At 42.4% G+C, this 20,135-nt stretch overlaps 1 protein-coding gene across 5 annotated transcripts in view; it reads right to left on the bottom strand.

Moving 5' to 3' along the window:
* Nucleotides 1-474: 474 nt before the first annotated feature.
* Nucleotides 475-20,135, bottom strand: part of ptch1 (patched 1) — a 55,863-nt gene continuing 36,202 nt past the window's right edge. For 4 of the 5 annotated variants that reach the window (XM_031305306.2, XM_035991897.1, XM_031305305.2 and 1 more), the window contains 9 exons: nt 18,863-19,005; nt 14,059-14,242; nt 12,004-12,284; nt 9,364-9,501; nt 8,978-9,120; nt 4,455-4,554; nt 3,993-4,346; nt 3,350-3,893; nt 475-3,242 (listed from right to left, as the gene is read on the bottom strand). In XM_031305306.2, the coding sequence (XP_031161166.1) occupies nt 3,351-3,893; nt 3,993-4,346; nt 4,455-4,554; nt 8,978-9,120; nt 9,364-9,501; nt 12,004-12,284; nt 14,059-14,242; nt 18,863-19,005 (1,886 nt within the window). In that variant the 3' untranslated portion in view covers nt 475-3,242; nt 3,350. Of the gene's footprint in view, nt 3,243-3,349; nt 3,894-3,992; nt 4,347-4,454; nt 4,555-5,001; nt 5,038-8,977; nt 9,121-9,363; nt 9,502-12,003; nt 12,285-14,058; nt 14,243-18,862; nt 19,006-20,135 lie in introns of those variants that run through there. The other variant, XM_031305308.2, reaches the window with a different exon arrangement.

Genomic DNA, 20,135 nt, shown 5'->3' with positions numbered 1-20,135 from the left:
ACCAATTTCCTTGCAGTCTATAAAGCTGTCACTCAAAATCATACAGAACAGGGAGTGGAGGTGGGGGGTGCAGGGGCGGAGCTGGGTGGGCTGTTGGGGAGGGTTGCAGGGCTCCAGACCAGATGTCTGTTTTATACTGCAGAACACGATGGAGGGAGGGAGTGAAGGTCATGTTTACCTGTAGCTACGCTTAATAGGAAATACCAAAAATATTTTGACTTTTGTGGAGGTGATGTTTGGAGTGCCTGGCTGTCACTAAAACAGAGTAAAACTATTTCTTTAAATCAGAAATTAAACAAATGGTTCCATATTTTTGGAAAATACATGTATTCCCATTTTTGCAGTTAGATGAGAAGATAGTATAGTAAATATGAATACACTGCTGGCAGAGGGATGAAAGCGCATTTCCCAAAATGTTTAAGTATAAGCACAAAACCCTTTTGAAACAATCAACACACAGTCAGACCAAAGCAATCGTTTTAAGTTTCCATTTATTAAAGTTATGAACAAAGAGACAAATAAGTTATAATATTTTTATTTGTTAGAATTCTATCAGTGTTTGAACATTAATATTTAGAGAGCTAGTACAGTTTTCTACTTTCATGGCTAGCCTTTGACAAACCCATAGAAACAGCTGTCTCTCTCCAAGGATCGGAACATAATACTGAAGGGGAGGTGTCAATGTTGTCTCACAAGACAGTTAGCAGTGAAAGTGTGCACCTTAAGGTTTTTTCTGTTATGGTATGATATTACATATAAACTCTTTAAAAATATACTTCTGTCAAATACCTTGACAACTACTATGTACACTACAAAAATAAATTTTCATATAAATAAATTATATGGCATACATTTATCTTTGTAACTGAAAACAGCATACATCCACGCCAACCGAGACCAAAATGGCAGTCTGGAAGAACCACTGATTTTTTTTTTCCTTTTAAAATCCTCTAAGAGCTATGATGAGACCTGTAGTGTAAAATGTTATATACTCTTTTTTTTCCTATTTAACATTAGTAAGCACTTTATACAGATCAAACTCAAATTAATGTAAAAACATTAAACTGTAATAGTGTTTTTTTCAATAGACATAAAAATCCCTGCATTTGTTATCCACTGGCATCATGACAATAATGAAAGAAAAAAAACATATTTTTGTATTACAAAAATATAAATATCGCAATTGTACGTTAAAAAACAAGAACAAACAAACAAAACATTTAAAAATGAATAAAATAGTTGCCAGCTATGATTCTCTCCGCTACTGCCAATGTGACATTTGGGAGAAAACTAAACGAAAAACACACAGAACAACCTATTTCATGCAAGCAGCTGACATGGTGGACAGAAGGAGGAAAACTGCAAAGACTTCTGGGAAGAGCTACAGGTGTTCAACAGGAAGTGAGAGTGTGAAAGTGGAGGCAAACTGAGGTGTGGATGGGGTAAGTGACAGTGTCAAAGGGGCCTGGGTCTGGAACTGAGTGGGGTGGGGTGGGGGGTGGGAGGGCTTACAAGTATGCATGCATTGACACACACATGCAGATATAAACTGGCCATTGCTGGTGGAGAGAGGGGCTGGCAGTGTACATTCTGACCCCTGGGGCTCTGGGCTGTGCCATTTGGCAGTTGAGGGGGGACGTCCAATTAGTGTCATGGCGTTATGTTGTGGATTTTTATTAGCTGAGGTCAGTGGGGACGGCTGAGGCCAAATCGGGGCCAGTTGTCTTTTTACTGTCACAAGGAGAGCTGAGACAGAGTGAGAAGATGGACCAACACACACATACAGTAAATGTTTATACATACATATACATTGAGACACGCATAGAGCACATTGTCAGGCCATATAAGGGTTATCCCTTAGCAGGATGTGTGGGCTAGCTTATTTGTTGGCCAGAAATAAAGAGCTACTTGAGGCAAGATATTCCTGTGAATGAAGTTTAAATGCAGTCAAGTGCCATGTTGAATCGGGTCGTACAGTATACAGTCTGAGTTTTAGCTTATCCACTAGACACAGAGTTAGTGCCCCGTGTTTGACCCTGTTCCAGAATCAGTAATGTGAATGTCCCTGTAATGGCAGAGTGAGTTTCTGAGGTGGGTTTACTGCTCGTATGTCAGTATACAAGACAGAACCTGTTTTGAGCCTGCTAGGGTTAAACAATACATAACCTCTTACAGTAAAATACAACCAGAGAACAACCTAACAGACAGTGATACAAAGCTGAGAGCAGAAACAGGTTCCAATGCAGAGGCGATAACTAAAAGAGCACAACAAAACAGCTTTTAAAATTTCTTCATATCTGCTCGTCTTAAATAGCACGCATAGCGTGTCAAGTTAAACAGTAATTGTTTCATAACTACCACAGGTTTGTGATAAAAAATTAATAGTTTAACATGCGTACCTTTATACAATAACAAACACACACACATAAACACGCACACACACATACCATAGCCCTGTTTGATAATTCTAACAATTCCCTCATGTTTTAAATGAGTGTAAATGTCAGTCTGTTCTGAATATGTATCTGCTGAATAAGCCATGGGGGTGTTTTACATCATACAGCCCTACACACAACTGCTAGTACAAGCACACACATGCAAGCACACACATACACACACACATAGACAGATCACTTCTTTTGTTTAAAGATACATTTGCATAGAGTTATAAATGTATATTATTTTAAAAAAATATTTTGAGCAGCCACAGTGAATGCTGACAGGTATTTTTTGTCTAGATGAAGCTTCCTAATGGCACAGATCCACAGATGAGTGAACAGTAATCAGAGATCTATCTCTCATACACACACACACACACACACACACACACACACACACACACATACACACACGCGCACACACACACACACACACACACACACACACACACACACACACACACACACACACACACACACACACACACACACACACACCATATAAAATGGCAGCCCCAGTCTGTTAACATGAGGAGTTGTACAGCTCCTAAAATTATAGCTACTTTTTGTTCATATTTACATATGTATACATCTTTTAAATATAGATAGAAATATCTAAGACAATAGTCCACTGGGTTACAGTAAGAATGAGCACCATGACGGCAACACTGACGAGTTTCTCGCTGCTTAGGGCCGTGGGCGAGTCGGGCTGAGCCATGCTGGGCTGGACTGTGCCAGGCCAGGTCAGCTGCTTAGTAATACAGAGGAATCCATCTTTGGCTGTTGTACTTCCGTTCACCACAACTGGAAACAAAAAGGAGATTATACTGTCAGTACTTTACAATCAAACAGACTTTACTAAAAGGACAGTTGTACTACATATGGATCTACTGAAGTAGGTAAAAGTTCACCTCAGCTTGCCCGTCTACCACTGTTACTCTCAGCTGCCTCAAACTCCAAATCTTGAAGCTCCATAGCCTCCATGTTGACTCCTCTGGCCCCTGTGTCGGTGTCCAGTGGCACATGTGGGTCCTGAAAGGCAGGCTCTGGCCCCTCCGCCCCTGATGAGCAGTAACTGTCTGTTGCAGTGTATCCTGGGTAAGAGGAAGCAGGGGGGCCCTGGTTGGACAAGGGGGCCGGGTGCACGGCGACAGTGACGGAGGCTGACGCTGTTACCGTGGTGATGGGTTGGCAATATGGGGTGGGGTTGGGGTGATGGCGCGGGATGTGGTGATTGGATTGTGGGTTGTGGGAAGAGCGGGCTCTGTGGCCTGCTGAGTGTTCTCTATGACCGTGTGAGCCATAATGGCCCCCAGCCTCAGTAGCAGTTTCAAAAGCGTCCATGCGCGGGCGGGCTGGGGGCAGGGCCTGCCAGTGCAGCTGGCTCTTGGGGTCCCTGCTGCTGTTACGTTGAGTAGTCCTGGGCTGGGGCCCAGAATCACAACCCTGAGAGGACTGTAGAGCAAGACAATGAGATATTTATTTCTTTAAAGTAACAAATGAGAAAATCTACTACTAGAACTACATGCAAAACAATGGGGGATATTTTCTTACCGAAGACACAGAATAGGCCGGAGGGTCAGGCTGCCTAGCTGAGCGCCTATGCCCTGATCCTGCTCTCCTTTCCTCATCGGTCCTGGCTGCTCTGCCCCTGTTGGTCTGGAGGTGGTACTGCTGCTCCTCTGCTCGAGTTTGTCCTCTTTGTGAGGGCAGGTTGTAGTTGTGCAGCTCCTGGCTAATACCGGACACCGTGGTGTTAGAGCTGTACTCCGTGTCTGACGAGTCAGAAGCTGCACCAGAGGTGGTGGTGGCCACGGTGGTGTGGTGAGGACGAACTGAGAAGTGGACCACGTGAGGGGCTTCTGGGGACGGGGTGGGTAACCTGCTACGACCATCGACTGGAGACACCTGAGAGGTGAGAGGAGAGAAGGTGAAGAGGCAGCAGTGAGTATTCCACACAAAAGGCTACTTTTTCTAGTTTCTAGTTAACTAAGATTACATTCTTTGGGATCTTACCTCTGGATAGGGCCCAAAGTATGACAGTAATACTGGAAGAAGGACCAGTCCATTCAGTACTCCAAGAACTGTTAGGATGGCCAACACGGCAAAGAAATACCTGCAACACACAAAAGTAGTTGAGCAGAGGGCAAAAACTTTAATCCCAGGAATAATTAAACTAAATGCAGCATGTAAGGATGAAACACCAAGCCCATAACCACTTAAAATTTTTGTTACTGGAACATAAAAAAATAGGTGCCCACGCTAACACAGACAAACAAGAACAGAAAGCGAAGAAAAAAAGAAAATACCCGTACAAACCACAGAGTTTTAGACGTTGAGAGACACGTGCAAAATCAACCATTACACGCGTCCGAAATAATACTTCCACAGAGAGACACACACACACACACACACACACACACACACACACACACACACACACACACACACACACACACACACACACACACACACACACACACATATATATATATATATATAACCCCCCCCCACAGACGGGCAGGCATGCACTGTGGTTTTGAGGAGCAAAACAGAAATGTACCTTGTGTGTTTCTAAGTCCTGCCAAACAGGGTTAGTCTTAAAGAAGCCGCAGAGAGAAAAGAAAGGGGAAGCATAATTAGCTAGAGCTGGTTAATTCAAAGGCACGGAAGGAAAAAAAAAAGGGGGGGGGGGTTATTGGGGGCGAGGGTACTCTCTCTTGGGTGTGTGGTGTATAAGCAAACATGGAGAAAACAAAGCAGTGAGGAATGTGAAGGGAGGCGGAAAGGGGTAAGGGAGGGGAAAAGGGGGGGGGGGGTGGGGGTGTTAGGGTGGGGGGCACCTCTCCTCTTGGCTCTAAAAAAGAGTGAGGGAGAAGCAAACAAATGAAGTGAAGGGTATAGAATTTAAACAATTTAGTCTAGGAAGAAGAGAAGGGGACCCTCAGAGCGCCACCCCTCCCTGGACTCGCTCCCTCTCTTTTATTTCTTTCTCTCTCTTTTCTGCCTCGCTTCTCTCTCCCTTCTTTCCAGCTAAGCCCCTGTGAAATTCCCGGCCACTCCACAATCCCCTCCGTCTAATTAAATCTCCAATGTATCAGGTAAGACCCCCCGAACTCCATTCTAACCCCCCCCTCCTCCTCCCTTGATTCTCCAGTGAAAGCTCTCAGGTTATCAGGGACACACTGATGAACCATGAACCCCTTCGCCTGACTCTTGACTATGACTTTGTGTGTGTGTGTGTGTGTGTGTGTAAGGTTTAAGTGGGCTAATTGAGGTGTAGATGCGCTGGTATGCTATGCAGCTGGGCCTCAAACTAAACGCACATTCATAACTAATCTGTGTGTGTGTGTGTGTGTGTGTGTGTGTGTGTGTGTGTGTGTGTGCTCGGGTAAGGTTTAAGTGAGCTAACAGCGGTGTAGATGCGCTGGTATGCTATGCAGCTGGGCCTCAAACTAAACGCACATTCATAACTAATCCGTGTGTGTTTGTGTGTGTGTGTGTGTGCGCAGGAAGGCAGACATTGTACAATTGTACAGAGGAGCCACAAGTGAGGAGAGCTGGTTCTTGTCTACCCAGCATGGGTGGCCTCACCTTCACAATACTGGTACACTGTGTCTGACTGTGAAACAGGATGGAAGCTTACTAAATATGCAAAATGCCTTCATGATAATTTGGGAGTGCTTATATGGACACACACTTCGGCTGCTCCACACTAAACTATGCCATGTGAGTTATATTCCAAAACATAATACATTCAGTTTATAGAAATAATTTACCCTAAATGCATAATTATATACAATTGATAAGATCTAGCCTGTTTTATATGAGCCTTGGTATACTGTATGTTGCCTCCCATTCTCACATGCAGTTTCATACCACAGGCATCTGAATTCCCTCTCTCAGTACTTTCTCACTTCAGTTTACTCTCAGAGGGTAACAGAGAAGCTGAGAGAGAGTCAAAAAATCAGAGCAGAGCCAGATCTATCCTGCAGACAGACAGATGAAGTAACTTGGTGAAACACTTCCCATGAAGAACAATAAGACCAGCTAGAGTAATTTTTATTTAATGTTGTTGCTGGTACATGAATGTGACCTGAGAACCGGGCTGCATGTTGTGAGCAGCAGTGCTAAGCTGGCAGCACATTGGTAAATTCAAAAAGGTACCTGTGCTTTTGCATCTTTCAGGTAAATGGGGAAGGACAATCGATGTGTTGTTTTGAAGGTTGATTTATTATGGCTGTACTTTCACATTTCCTGCTGACCCACTAAAGTGACAGAAAGCACCTGATCTGTAGGTGTACTTAGCACCTTTCAGGTTGGTTGGTTTAGGGAGGAGGTATTGGTAATCAATAGAAACCTTTAATAATCAAGTTTGACCTGAATCAAGGCTGATATTTACAATATTAAAAACAATTTAAAAAAAAATTGAAACCAAGGTCAGCACATGAGCCGACACTGATGGGAGTCCTCTTAACATTAAACAAACAATTACATGAAGTACTTTTTTTCAATGCAAACTATTGCTTCTTAAACATATGATGGGTGGATAGGAGAAGATTTTCTTTTATGAAAGTAGTTACTTGTTAAGGAAGGTCCAATTTCATCACTGGGGTTTATTTCCTGGATCATCTAATTTAAACTCCACCTTCTGGCATTGACAGAAAGTCCTTCAATGTTTGCAGTGAACTTTTGCCCAAAGTTCATGTTCAAAAACATTTGAGAACATGCCAAATTCAATTTCAAACTTGGAGTCCTTCGTAGTAAATTGGCACTGAAAGCAAGTTCCTATGATTTGACCTTTGACTTGGTCTCTGGTAAAGCTCTACCCACAAACATGATATATGTATATATATATATATATATATATATATATATATATATATATATATATATATATATATATATATATATATACAGTATTTAAAGCCCACCTACCCATCCTTCATCTACTTTATTAGATTATCAGAACTGTTTCTGTAAGTGGAACTGAAATAACTGTGTCATCACTACAGTTAGCATATCCATAGGCACCCTGAGGGGTAAACGCCACGTCACCTTCGGATACACACATTTGCACACACATCTACACATGCACGCGTGCAGCCCACATACCAGGCTGAGTGCCCTGCCGGGGTGTTTAGAGTGAAAACATTCACAGGGCTGACGGGGAAAGCCAGGGAAACATTTCTTTCAGCGCAAGCAAAAAAATACGAGCTGGGCCTGTTGTTATTGCACCGTCTTGGGGCGCTGCTTTGTTTGCTCAGACAACAGCAGAAACTTTAAATGGAGGCCCGGGACGGGGCCAGAAACCAGAGCACACCACTGGAGGTGAGGAGAGACGCTCTATAGGCCTCCCTGTGTTTGTGTGTGTCTCTCTGAGTGTGTATCTGTGTGTGCTCTCACTGGCAGGCACGCCATCATTGACCCCCATGATTACAAGGTCAGGGAGCAGGTTGGTGTGTGTGTGTGTGTGTGTGTGTGTGTGTGTGTGTGTGTGTGTGTGTGTGTGTGTATGAGGGGGACCATGTGTGATTGTGTGGGTGTGCATGCATGAGTGCAGGGGTGTGCACATGACAGAGTTTGCGTGCTTACAGATCACATGGACTTCTTTCTGCGCTCCCTTTTCTTAAAGGAGCAGGTCAACCAAATTATACAGCTACCTCAGCTACTTTAAATTATTCAGTGAGCTCACTGACTGGAAACTTCTCATAATACTCCAGGCTCAAGAATGTACAGAATCATTAATTTTCCTCTCTTGTATAGCGGTTGGTCGATACCTTGCTGTCTGACGCTTACAAGAGCGCGCACACACAAGGAGCCACCGATGCAGAGCCCCCACAGTGTGTCGGTTTTAATTTCCACTTCTCCTGTCTTTTCACAAATGCCCTCTAGCCCCTCACCCCGTAACTCCTTCTCATGCTTATAAATGTCTAGCAAGGGCAGTTAAACTAGCTGAAGGAGGTTACAAAAGCCAGAGGACTTTCCTGCTTTCTCGCTCCCCCTCACTCTATTTTACTTTTTTTCCCTCTGCTTCTCCATCTACTCCCTTCAAGCCCCCGTCCTCCTCCTTCTGCTGACCTTCAACTCTCCATCCTTCCCCTGGTTTCCCCTAAAATGTCAGGCATGAGAGACAACGGGGAGAAGAGAAGGATGAAAGAAAATACACAGGGGAGAGGAGGGTGAAGATTGTTTATGAAGTTTTTTTGGAGAGCAAGCTCCCAGAAATTGACCAACAAAAACAACCAGGTATGTCACTGGTAGCTGGAAAAGGGATGAGGTTTACGGCAAGGGAATATGAAAGGGAGATGTGGGTGGAAGACGAGAAAGAGACTGAGGGAGGGAACAGAGAAAGAAAGCGAAGAGCCTTCATGCATGATTGGTGGCTCAGGAAGATTACTGTGTGACATACAGGTTGAGGCATGGTCTCAACGGTCTACTGATGCCACAGAGACACCATACGATAACCTTTGTACGTGCTTGTATATTCGTCTCAATGAATGTAGCACTTTCTCATAAGGCTTGATTTTTGTACTCACCTGACGATAAAGTCAAACTCAGAGCCAGCGAGCATTAGGACACCTAATAAGGTGGAAAAGGCTCCATCGAGTACTGGAGCAAACATGTGCTCCAATGCCAGCACTGCCCGCTTGTGACGATCCCCTATGGCTGTCAGGAACGCCTACAAAAAACACACACACACACACACACACACACACACACACACACACACACACACACACACACACACACACACACACACACACACACACACACACACACACACACACACACACACACACACACACACAAACATAATTTATGTCTCGTTCTCAAGGGGATCACTGATTCCAAAACAAAAAAAAATCAATTTAGTTATTATTGACATAGTGACGACTGTTTGTTGCATTATGTGTATGCCTACCAGGGCTACATGGACGGTGAACTCCACTCCAATGCCTACAGAGGCGATGAGAATGACCACAGGGACAGCACTCAGCTTGATTCCCATCAGCCCCATGAAGCCAAACAGCTCCACAGTCATGAGAGAAAGCACCAACACCTGAAGGGGAGAAGAGGAGCTTCTGTTAAAAAGGAAGGTGCTTGCGGGCGCCCAGGTGTGGAGGTTTGCTCCTCGGCACAGCGGGTTCGACTCCGACCTGTGGCCCTTTGCTGCATGTCATTCCCCCCTCTCTCTCCCCTTTCATGTCTTCATCTGTCCTGTCAAAAATAGAGGCTGAAAGTGCCCAAAAAAAAATCTTTAAAAAAAAACAAAAACAAAAAAAGGAAGGCGCTTGATAAATATTTATGAAAAGTGACTTATGACTTTCTATACAGTATGTTTAATCAAACACAGGACAGGACAGACATTGGTTAGATTCAGGCTGAAAGGCACCACATGGAGGATCCCAAATTTATATATATATATATATATATATATATATGTTTGTCACATAGTTTCAGTTTGTTCTATTTATTAAGGAAAAATACCAACATTTCTTACAAGACGTTGATCTGTATAAACCAATCTTTGCAAGCATTTAATGTTCTGGAACATCTCTGTCTTCTTTTTAGATAAAATTCAAATGGTTGCTGCAGAGTTTTATGTCACAAATGTCTTCTTCTCTTCTGTGTGAGTCCAAAAGATAATAATACCTTATATCCAAAATGGTAAAATAATGCTAATCAATATATTATTATAATGCACATTTCCCAAGTGACAGAGCTGAAAAATATATGCAGGCATAGCGGATCAAATTATCAAAAAAACATAAACATTCTTCTACTTTATTGTTCTATAATAAACAAACTATTATTCACTGCATGTGATGTGTGAATTTACAGGCAACCTGGACTTTGAATGTAACCAAAACAGACAGGGGGCAATAATACACAAGGATGACATGTGTGAGTATCTATCTATAGGTGTTAAGTAGTAAGCATACATGTGGGCGGAATATGTGTGTGTTGGTGTGTATGGGGGCTTCAGTGCAAAGCGGGACAGGAGCTGGGAATAAATGCTATTATAAGCTGACAGGTGTCAGGTTACATGGGGCCCAAATCCTTTGAAGAGGTCTGAGGAGGGCAGGGGAGGGAGCTGTGTGTATATGCGCATACAGTGAGTTAGCACAGAGTATGTGAATGTGTGTCCAGGAGGGGATATTTGTGTGTGGTGTATGTGTGTGTCTGGCTCGGTTTTCAATTTAGACTGATCATAAGTGGAAAGATATATTGACAAAATATTGGTCATGATCAGATTAAGAAACTTTCAGGGATTTTAACTTGCAACTACTATTTTAGTCTTTTAAGATCTTAGTAGACTTAGTTCCTCTGAATATTTTATGACAGACAAAACTTAAGCAAAATGCTAAATTATCTACCTGTATTTTTTTCTTTTAAGTCAGTTTTCTCACAGATAAAATGTCAATTGAGAACATGGACAGGAAGCAACACCAGATCACAAGTGATCACTCTAGATGCGGTTGAGAACTATTCTGTTTTTAAAGATTTTTTTTTTTGGATTTTCCGCCTTTAATTTTAGATTTTTGTATAAACCAAAACACAAGGCATGCATTTTAAAACAGGCTTGTCCATGTAGTTAAGATGGATTCCAATAGCTAAGAGGGGTTGAAAGGGCTTAAGGTTGAGTGTTTGATGTAGTAGGGCTGGCGGTGGTCTGGTCCTGGACAGAGCAAATGGTTAAGCTTGACGCCTCTCCATAACTTGTCTTTTGATCTTGCTAGTAAAGCCTGAAGGATGAGCATGAGGTCCCCTCCTCCCCTGTTTAAGGGCTCGGGTGGCCTGGCCACTGCCCATTGTAAAATACAACCCACCAGAGAGAAAAACCAGAGCACTCTGTGTATGTGTTTCTTGCGTGAATTATGTACCTGTGTGTTTACACAGTTATACTGTATGTGCGCAAGTATATACATGTCTGCATGTGTGCTCAAAGTGTGTGTCTGTGTGCCTGTGTATGTGAATGTGTTTGCGTGTATCCTTGGAAACTCCTTTTGTGAGAGGAGGGGAAGAGTAGGATGAAAATAAAATCTAACTTTTTATAGGTTTGGAGTGGGAGCAAGTTGTCTGAGCAACTTTGTGCTCCTCTACACATTTATTTCAGCATTGGTGTCTGGGAGTGTTGGACTAGACTAAACAGATGGGCCATAACAAAACAGCACAAGATAAACCGTAGTGACTGGGGCTACAATAACACACAGCACTCCTTCTCCTTTTTGACTCTGTTCTCTCTGAGATGCCTTCTGGACCACATATAAAAACCAGGAAATAAAGGGTGGAGAACAGGAAAAAAATATTTTTTAATAACTGAAGGTTGGGGGGTTGTGCCTCTTTATGTTAAGAAGTGGGCCTGTTTGTAACATTATCCAAACCAGTGACATATTACGCTTTTGAAAAGTAGGTAACATGAGTACATGGGTATTTTTTCTTAACAATTATCTGACATCTGTTGTAGTGTATGAATATAATGTCTGTTTATCCGGCCATTATCAACCATGTATTACCATGTTATTGTGTCTATTGTCTATTTGTTTTCTCTAACACTTACTATGATGCCGGCGGTCCACGGGTTGAGCAGGAAGAGGGCACAGACCAGAAAGGTGCAGGCAAGCACGACACTGATGGACAGCAGGAGCCAGTGGCGCAGACTAACATACTGTTCCCAGAACAGGAAAGGGTATCCGTTGGGATAGGAGGGTAGGCCTTGTCGGCTATAGTTGCTGCAGATAGCCCGCACGCTCTCGATGGCCTCCACAAATTGTGGCGTCTCCCGGAGCCCGTTGAGGTAGAAGGGGAACTGTGCGTATTCGATGGGCTCAGCAGCTGGGACTGGATGGAGAGACAATGAGAGGACGGTCAACTTGTTGGAAGTAAAAAAGGAGCAGAACTATATTTAGTTGTAATCACCACATCATTTTTGTAAGAACCTATACAGCAATTGATGATGCACTTTGGGGCCTTGGAAGCATGGGCCACACAGCCTTGCAAGATGATGAAATTTTAATTCAGAGAAACATATTACTGAGGAACATTAAGAAAGTGATCATATAAATCAACGATGGCAACGATGACATCTGCAGATGATATTTGTCTATTCTGATTAACTAGCATTAGGTTCTGATAATTTTGTTCTTGTTCTTCAGCCAAACCACCAATATCAAGACTTTCCCTCCCTAATCCAACCTTGTTCCAAGAGCAGCTACATCTGTGGGCAAGTGTGTGTGTGTGTGTGTGTGTGTGTGTGTGTGTGTGTGTGTGTTGGTGGTGGTGGGGGTGGGTGGAGCAGCGTGAAACAGAGCTCCATTGACTCAAACCCAGCCAGTCTGTGGCCCAGCCTGGCTAATGAGGGCCTATCAGTTCCAGACACAGCAGAGTGTCAGAGCTAACGTTGATTCACAGTAATTACAATGTCAGAATCATGGCCATTACCACACCCTAAACTTAGCACCGCCACATAAAGTGTAATATAGATGCATAAACACGCATACCTGTCTGTCACCCTGCTATGAAGTCATATTTAGTGCTGTCAAAACAGTGTGTTCATTCAGATTTTTGCTTGCAGTGTAATTAACAACACATTGCTGCATTCGGCAGATCGAAAGACTTACTCTGCAACTATCAACCTTTTTTCTTATAAAAGTATATGTTTTTGGACTGCCTTGTGTTGGTGTGAGTGGGTATATATCCCACAGTGCCTGCAGGGTCAGACAGGAGCACTTGCTAACATGATTTGGCCCGTTATAATCTCAACTATAAATTTCCATCAGGACACCAGTTGGCTTTTAGCCAACACAGATCTGCTCCGGGGGCTCCCGCATAGCCAAGCACTTCACGCTGCTTATCCAATCATATCTCCCCCCATAAAGGACTTCCTGCTTGTTATCCAATTGTGCATCCCACTCAAACCAAGTATCTCCTTGTTATCCAATCACTTTCCTCCCCCGTGGAGCACTTCCTGACTTGTACCAAATCACAGGCAAGAATCAAACAACAATATGACTATACTTTTTTTATGTGAGTTACAGTCTGTGTGTGTGGCAGGAAAATGAGAACAGGGTGTGTGTAGTGTTTGGGGTCACTGAGTTTTAATAATAGTGTGTGTGTGTGTGTGTGTGTGTGTGTGTGTGTGTGTGTGTGTGTGTGTGTATAATGTTCAGGCCCCATGGTAGCCAGGATTATAGCATTTACCACAGGCACCATTAGAAGAACCACAGTTAGCTGTGTCTTGGTCCTGAGCCTTGCAACCTGAGCTCACACATACACAAACGTACACACACCGCATTGGTACAGTAAAGTCTACAACCTCACTTAATGCTAAGAGGCAGACAAGGCGCAATAACTCAAACCACAAGAGGTAAACACTGGTCACATGCAGCCAAGTCCAATAAGCCCCACAAAAAATGGCTTAAATTTTCAGTAAATGCAATTTGTTCAACTGTACCGTGTAGAAGGTATGAACTTTTTATTTTAAATTAGCTTCATTTGTTGAAGCAAACATTATTATTGACATTTCCTTCCTTGTGTTGAAGCAAAGCTTCATTATATTACACTATAAGACTTCCTGCTTTTACTTTTAGCATATTTTGTGAGGATGCTGACTTACTGCTGAGGCGTGTCTCAGGCATGGAGTCAGTACGGTCGTGGAGCCACTCAGGAGGGTGTGGGCGAATGTTGGCCTGCGAGGCGGCATACGCCACCGGATCATTGCTGACCCAGGCGGTTAGGTAGATGTAGAAAGCCCCGGGGTTGATGATCCCATCTGCATCCACAAGCCTCTGACGAGTCAGCTACAAAACCCACAAAGGAGATGAATTAGTGATGGTACCATGATTATTAATTAGGACAAATAAGTTCTGTTCTATTGTATTCTCTTAAAACATTCAGACACATACTCGCATGCATCTAAATTAAATTAGGTCCTTCACATTTACATTGGGCTAAGCCAAATTTTAAATGTCAAATATGTAATAATTAGAAAATGGATAATGTGCAATTAAGGTTTTAAAAAATTAGGTGGAGCTTGCATAGGAAATCATATTTGTGGATGTTAAGTATACACTGGACACAAAAAGGTATTGTGGAAATAGGACATGTTTAACCAAAACATTCTACAGGTGAACTGACCACAGAAATGCTTACTTATACACATGCATGAGTGCAAGAGAACGGAGCAGCTTTCAAAATAGGAGTCAAATAGTAGTCCCTCTCTCTTTCCAACCAAAGAAAAATCAACAAGTCAAACACTGGTCGTCTTTCTGAAAATTCCCGTACTTCTCATCACAGCTTCCCAGAATTATCATGCCACATTAAAACATGGAAAATGTTGAATCAGCTTCTCCCTTTACATACAGTAGATATTGGCTGGCCCAACCTCAGGCCCAATGTCCTGACCACTCTGAACACATTTCTGAAGAAAGCCTGTAGCGCTTTTCTGTCAAGAAGTAGCTGTCGAAGATAAGTGTACTACCAAGTCTTAATTCTAATAGTGAGAAATGTACCAGTATATTGATATTTGTTGTATGAGACAAGCTCTAATCTGGCATTATGATTTTGACTTTCGAACAGATGAGTGAAATGGTATGTCAGTAGGTCACAACAACTATTGGATGGATTGCCCTGAAATTGGTACGAACATTAATGGTGGTCAGAGGAAGAATCCTAATGACTTTGGTGAACACCTGACTTTTCCTCTAGTGCCACCGTGAGGCTGACTTTTTTAGTTTTGAGTGATTGACATGACATTGGTACAGACATTCATGTCCCCTAAGAATTAACTGTAATAACCTTAGTGATCCTTCGAGTTTCCTTCTACCACCATCATCAGGTCAAAATATGTGCCCTATACTTTGGTTTGTAACCAAATGCCTGCAAAAAAAATATAATTTCTAACATATTGCTAATTAGCAACATATAAAATGATGAACATGGTACACATAATTGCTGCTTACTGTAACATCAGCATATAAGTCTTGTCAATGTTAACATGTTGATGTTAGCTTTAGCTTAAAGCACTACTCTGCCTAAGTACATCCTCACAGAACTACTAACATGGCTATAGATTTTGTTTATGCGTGCAATCATGCCCAACATTAGGGGTGTGCAAAAAAAAAATCAATTCACATTTTTGAATAAAAAAAAGATTTTAAATTTTTTTTTATTGTATGTCTACTGCAATCACATGGGAAAAGTAACTACATTTACATACTGTGAATTGTTTTTTTTTTAAATCAAGAATCGTTTTTGAATCGAAAATCGATTTTGAATCGAATCTTGAGCCTGAAAATCAATATCAAATCAAATCGTGACATTTTCTGAATCGTGCACCCCTACCCAACATATCATAACATTAACACTGAGGTACTTTGTCAAAACTATATTAACTCCAGCAACATTGCTTAGCTCAGGTTCCTTTACATTGTAGTTACCCTCAGTCTTAGAAACCAGAGCTAGAAGATAAAAGATAAACAAAGTCTCTATTAGCCTGTAGCTAACCTTCTGACATCCAGAATCAGACCAAACCCACACAGTGTTTCTGTCTGGTTGCAGACTGTTCCCAAGCTGTTTCAGTCGGTGTCATTTGCTGTGGCAGCTGTGGTCAGTAGGAAGACAAGAATGGCTGGTTTACTCAGAGCCATTACTTTCGCCCTCCCATGTGGAACCAGAGGAGTGTAGCCTAGCATTGCTACCTCCTCCTGAGAGGTTAAACCATTACTGCACTCCGCTCTCCCTTCAAGGAACTATAAATTTCTAGTTCTGAGGCAGGGAGAGTTTTGGGGGTGAAGCTGGACTCATGGGGTTAGGTGGATGAGGAAAGGAGTAGTGTTTTTTTTTTGTGATGGGGGGTGAGGAGAGAACAATTGCTTGAGTTAGCGTAACAATAAAAAAATTGGCTCGAGTCCCTGAGCGCGTCTGTGTGCAGTTAACCTGGTTGTTAACACTAAAGGAAATGCCACCCAGCAAATGGAGTAGAGCTATAAAAATAACACAACATCTGTACAAATGTTGCTCGCACTTGCTTCTTCTGACCCCTACGGGTACCCAGAATGCCCGGCGCCACAGACCAACCCAGCCCTGAGAAGAAAAGAACTCTCGATAACATTAGCATGGCCCCCCTGAATACTTGTAAACTTTCCACCTCCTCCTTCTCTTCATACCCACCTCCTTATGTATCACTCTCCAAAGCTTTATCTTTCTATTGCCTTATTTTCAAACCACACACACACACACACACACACACACACAGAGAGCTACCATATGACTCACAGACAATGTTTGCAGCAGCAGATCAAAGCCAGAACACCTCTGCACAGATCCATGGAGTGGCATATCAAAATAAAACATCTAGCTTTGCAATTTGCCAGGGTTGGAAAAGATCTGGTCCTCATTTTGAGACACAAAAACAGCTACTGCTGTAAGTGCACGCACAACAGACAAAAGCAGAACACACACTCAAAATATACAAATGTGCACACACAGAGCTGCCTCAAAGAAACCACGTGTTTCAGCTCCCCTCATTGAAAAAAGACAGCAGTGGAGGACTGAGAGAGGGAAAGGGAGGGAGGAAGGGACTGAGAGAGAAAGAGCAAGAGTGGTAGTGTGAGCAGGATTGGGTGAAGGAGAGTTGCAGTGAGAGAGAGAGGGGGCAAGAAAGAGAGCCAGATTCCAGAGGATCTGGATTGAATTTAACAGCGGGATACACAACAACTGTATGTCTTTAAGCTGTCACGGGAAGCCCAGGCAAATACACTTCCCTCACAGGCACAGGAAGTGATGTCACAGGGCCGCACACCAGGCCTGCCTCTGCTTCCTGCAGGCTAGTGTAAGGGATGGGAAGAGTAGTATGCTGTTGCAATGAAGCTCAATGGGTAAGATAAAAAGACAAAAACAAACAGCTAAGAGTAGAGGGGGGAAAATAGTTTTTGTGGACATGCACGACTTGAGCACACACTCACACACAAATCGTAAATATAAATAAACACCAGACACAGCAGAGCTATATGTTAGTTAATTATCTCTACGGGAAATTATCTCAGTGTTGAAAAGGACCTGGCTTGTTTGGATTTTTCAGAAATCCTGGCCAAGAATTTTCTTTGTTTATTTCTCCAGTGCCTTATTTTCTGTTTTGCGCTGTTTCCTGCCAAATAATGCAGCCATGTATCCATGTATCCACCTTAGCTGCTCATTAGATTGACTTGTGTCATTGTTGGATGTCAAACACTTCTCCAATTCCACACTGAACTGGTGCTTGTCAGAAGATTAAGATTGCTACCTCTGTTGTATACTGGCATTTACAGCATTGTGTACAGAGTGATGAAATCTGGGTGCTTTTTTACCCAAAAAGTCATTTGCTGCACTGACACACTGGACAGCAAAAAAATGGTGCACAGTAGCCTCTCTCCCAAACCAGGGTACACAGACTTGCAAGTCATATTGAGCAAATGACACAAGCAAATACATTTTTTTTGCAATTTCTGTGTGTTTAATATAACAGTTTGTTGTAATATATCACATAATACACACATTTTGTATGATGTTTGGACTCCTGAATTGAGCAGAGGGAAACAAAGGAGCTTTTCCTCTGCATTTGGTGGATGATTTATTTGAACTTAAACCCCTTTTAAACTATCTCATTGCCTTTTTCGTCAAAGTAACTGTCACATTACTTTCAGCGGGCCCTGGTGTTTAAATGCAGCAAATAAGCATTTCTCTGACACACTAGTAAACCTAAAAAAGTTTAACTAATTTAGCTGCATAGTGAAGTCAATTAGCTCAAATATGTCAAAATATGCAACAAATATGCAAATATTTTGTAACACACTGTTTTAGACATGCACTGGGCTGCAGAATCCAGACACATTATTTATAGACCCGTTGGGGCCTGCATTAGTTTCTCTGTTGTGGAATCACTAACAAAGTGTCAAACTCAAAAGGGAAGACATCTCACTGTCAAGGCCCTACTCACACACACACACACACACACACACACACACACACACACACACACACACACACACACTACCAAGTGTGAAAAATGGTTTAAATAAAGAGTTAATAGGTTTTTCAGAGGCAGGCTGCAGCCCCAGTGAGAGCTTTAAAAAAAAGTCATCACAGAGAGAAGATGGAGACAGACACAGGGAAAAAGAGGTAAAGATGGATAGAGAGACACAGTTTTTAGTGTGGCTCTTCCAACCCTAATCACACATGACATAACACAGTGAACACATAGATATACATGTACATACAAAATGACAAATCAGCTTTGACACTGGTGTCAGTATCTCTCTCAAGTCTATCCTCAGATCGCAGTCCATGTAATACAGTTGTGTGTGTACACTTCCTCATATCTTAGCTTTGAATCACTTTTAATTGTAGGGAATAACTAAAATGTTCTTAAATCCTGAACATACCAGGTTGAAGTTGATGGGCTTGTCCCTGCGTCCCGTCTGCACCAAAAGCTTGTACGCCAGGACGCCATCATCAGAGCCATTCCTGTAGCTGTTGAGGGTGATGCGGCCGGCCTCCCAATCCTTGTCAAAAGCCTGCTGAAGACCTGCAGGTAACCACAACAAGACACATTGGTTAGATGTGGATGTTTGAAAAGGTTACATGTCCTGTTATCTTCATTCTTCCTCTGCAACACACTCACAAAGCAGAGTTCAAAAGAAAACACAACACATAACCCAGCACGGTACAAGACAATATAACACAACACTGCAACCTAATAAGCCTGATTGATTTAATATGATAACTCGGTTCCATTCTCAACCACCAAAGAAGACTTCAAAAGCCTACAATCTTCTGCTTTTGATTCAAAGCCATCATTAGAGACTATATCAGTAACATATGTCTCCTTTTCTGTATTACTCTCTAATCCATATGTGTATCACTCCCCTCCTCTCGGCTCTCCCCCCAAGGCCCATGCTGTGGTCCGTCTGTGGGACATGTTGTTTTGGGTCTCGTTTTAGCCTGTCTGGCTCCAATTTGTCCCACCATTGCAGAGAGCAATATCAGACACAGTTCTCTCTCTCTCACCCACACACTCTCTGTGTGGTTTCTAGCCGGCTCACACACAGTCTCAGACAATGTGTTTTATCGTTACGGGCAAGTAAGTGAGTGTGCTTCCTCACTGAAAATTACCCATTTCCAGATTTGGGTTGATATATGAAAGATAATATACTGGTTCAGTGGCACTTTACAATTCTTGAGAGCTATCAATGCTGGGTATACAACCCATCCAAAAGTCCACAGCAACCCATCCAAAAGTGAATTCTGCCATCATACAAAATTAATTCAAGGCCCCATAAAACTAAAGGTGTGGTTTTAAGTGCTTGTTATATATGCCAAATATTTCAGATATTCGAGTAATAGATTTTAATGAAAAATTACAAAACTAGCAGGAGCAGCACTAATATGAGTTGGATGAGTGTATTTCACTGTCAGTTTGCGCTGGCATCATTATTTGCAGCTTTCCTTACTGCCAAAGGTTCTAACATTATATATGTTGCCTGAGGCCAAGTATAAAAATATGGCCTACCACTACGTCCTCCTCCATCAACCCCACTTATGGATGACACGAGTGATTTTAATCAGGTTACTGTCAGTGTCCATTTTGCAATCCCACCTACATCTGAACTCCTGCCCAACATCTTGTTTCTTGCAGATTCATGTCAAAACACAGAA

The sequence above is a fragment of the Sander lucioperca genome, chromosome 2 (assembly GCF_008315115.2).
Source record: "Sander lucioperca isolate FBNREF2018 chromosome 2, SLUC_FBN_1.2, whole genome shotgun sequence".
In the NCBI taxonomy this organism is placed as follows: domain Eukaryota; kingdom Metazoa; phylum Chordata; class Actinopteri; order Perciformes; family Percidae; genus Sander; species Sander lucioperca.
The sequence above is the reverse complement of the archived record's forward strand: the minus strand, read 5'-3'. Positions and strand labels throughout refer to the sequence as shown.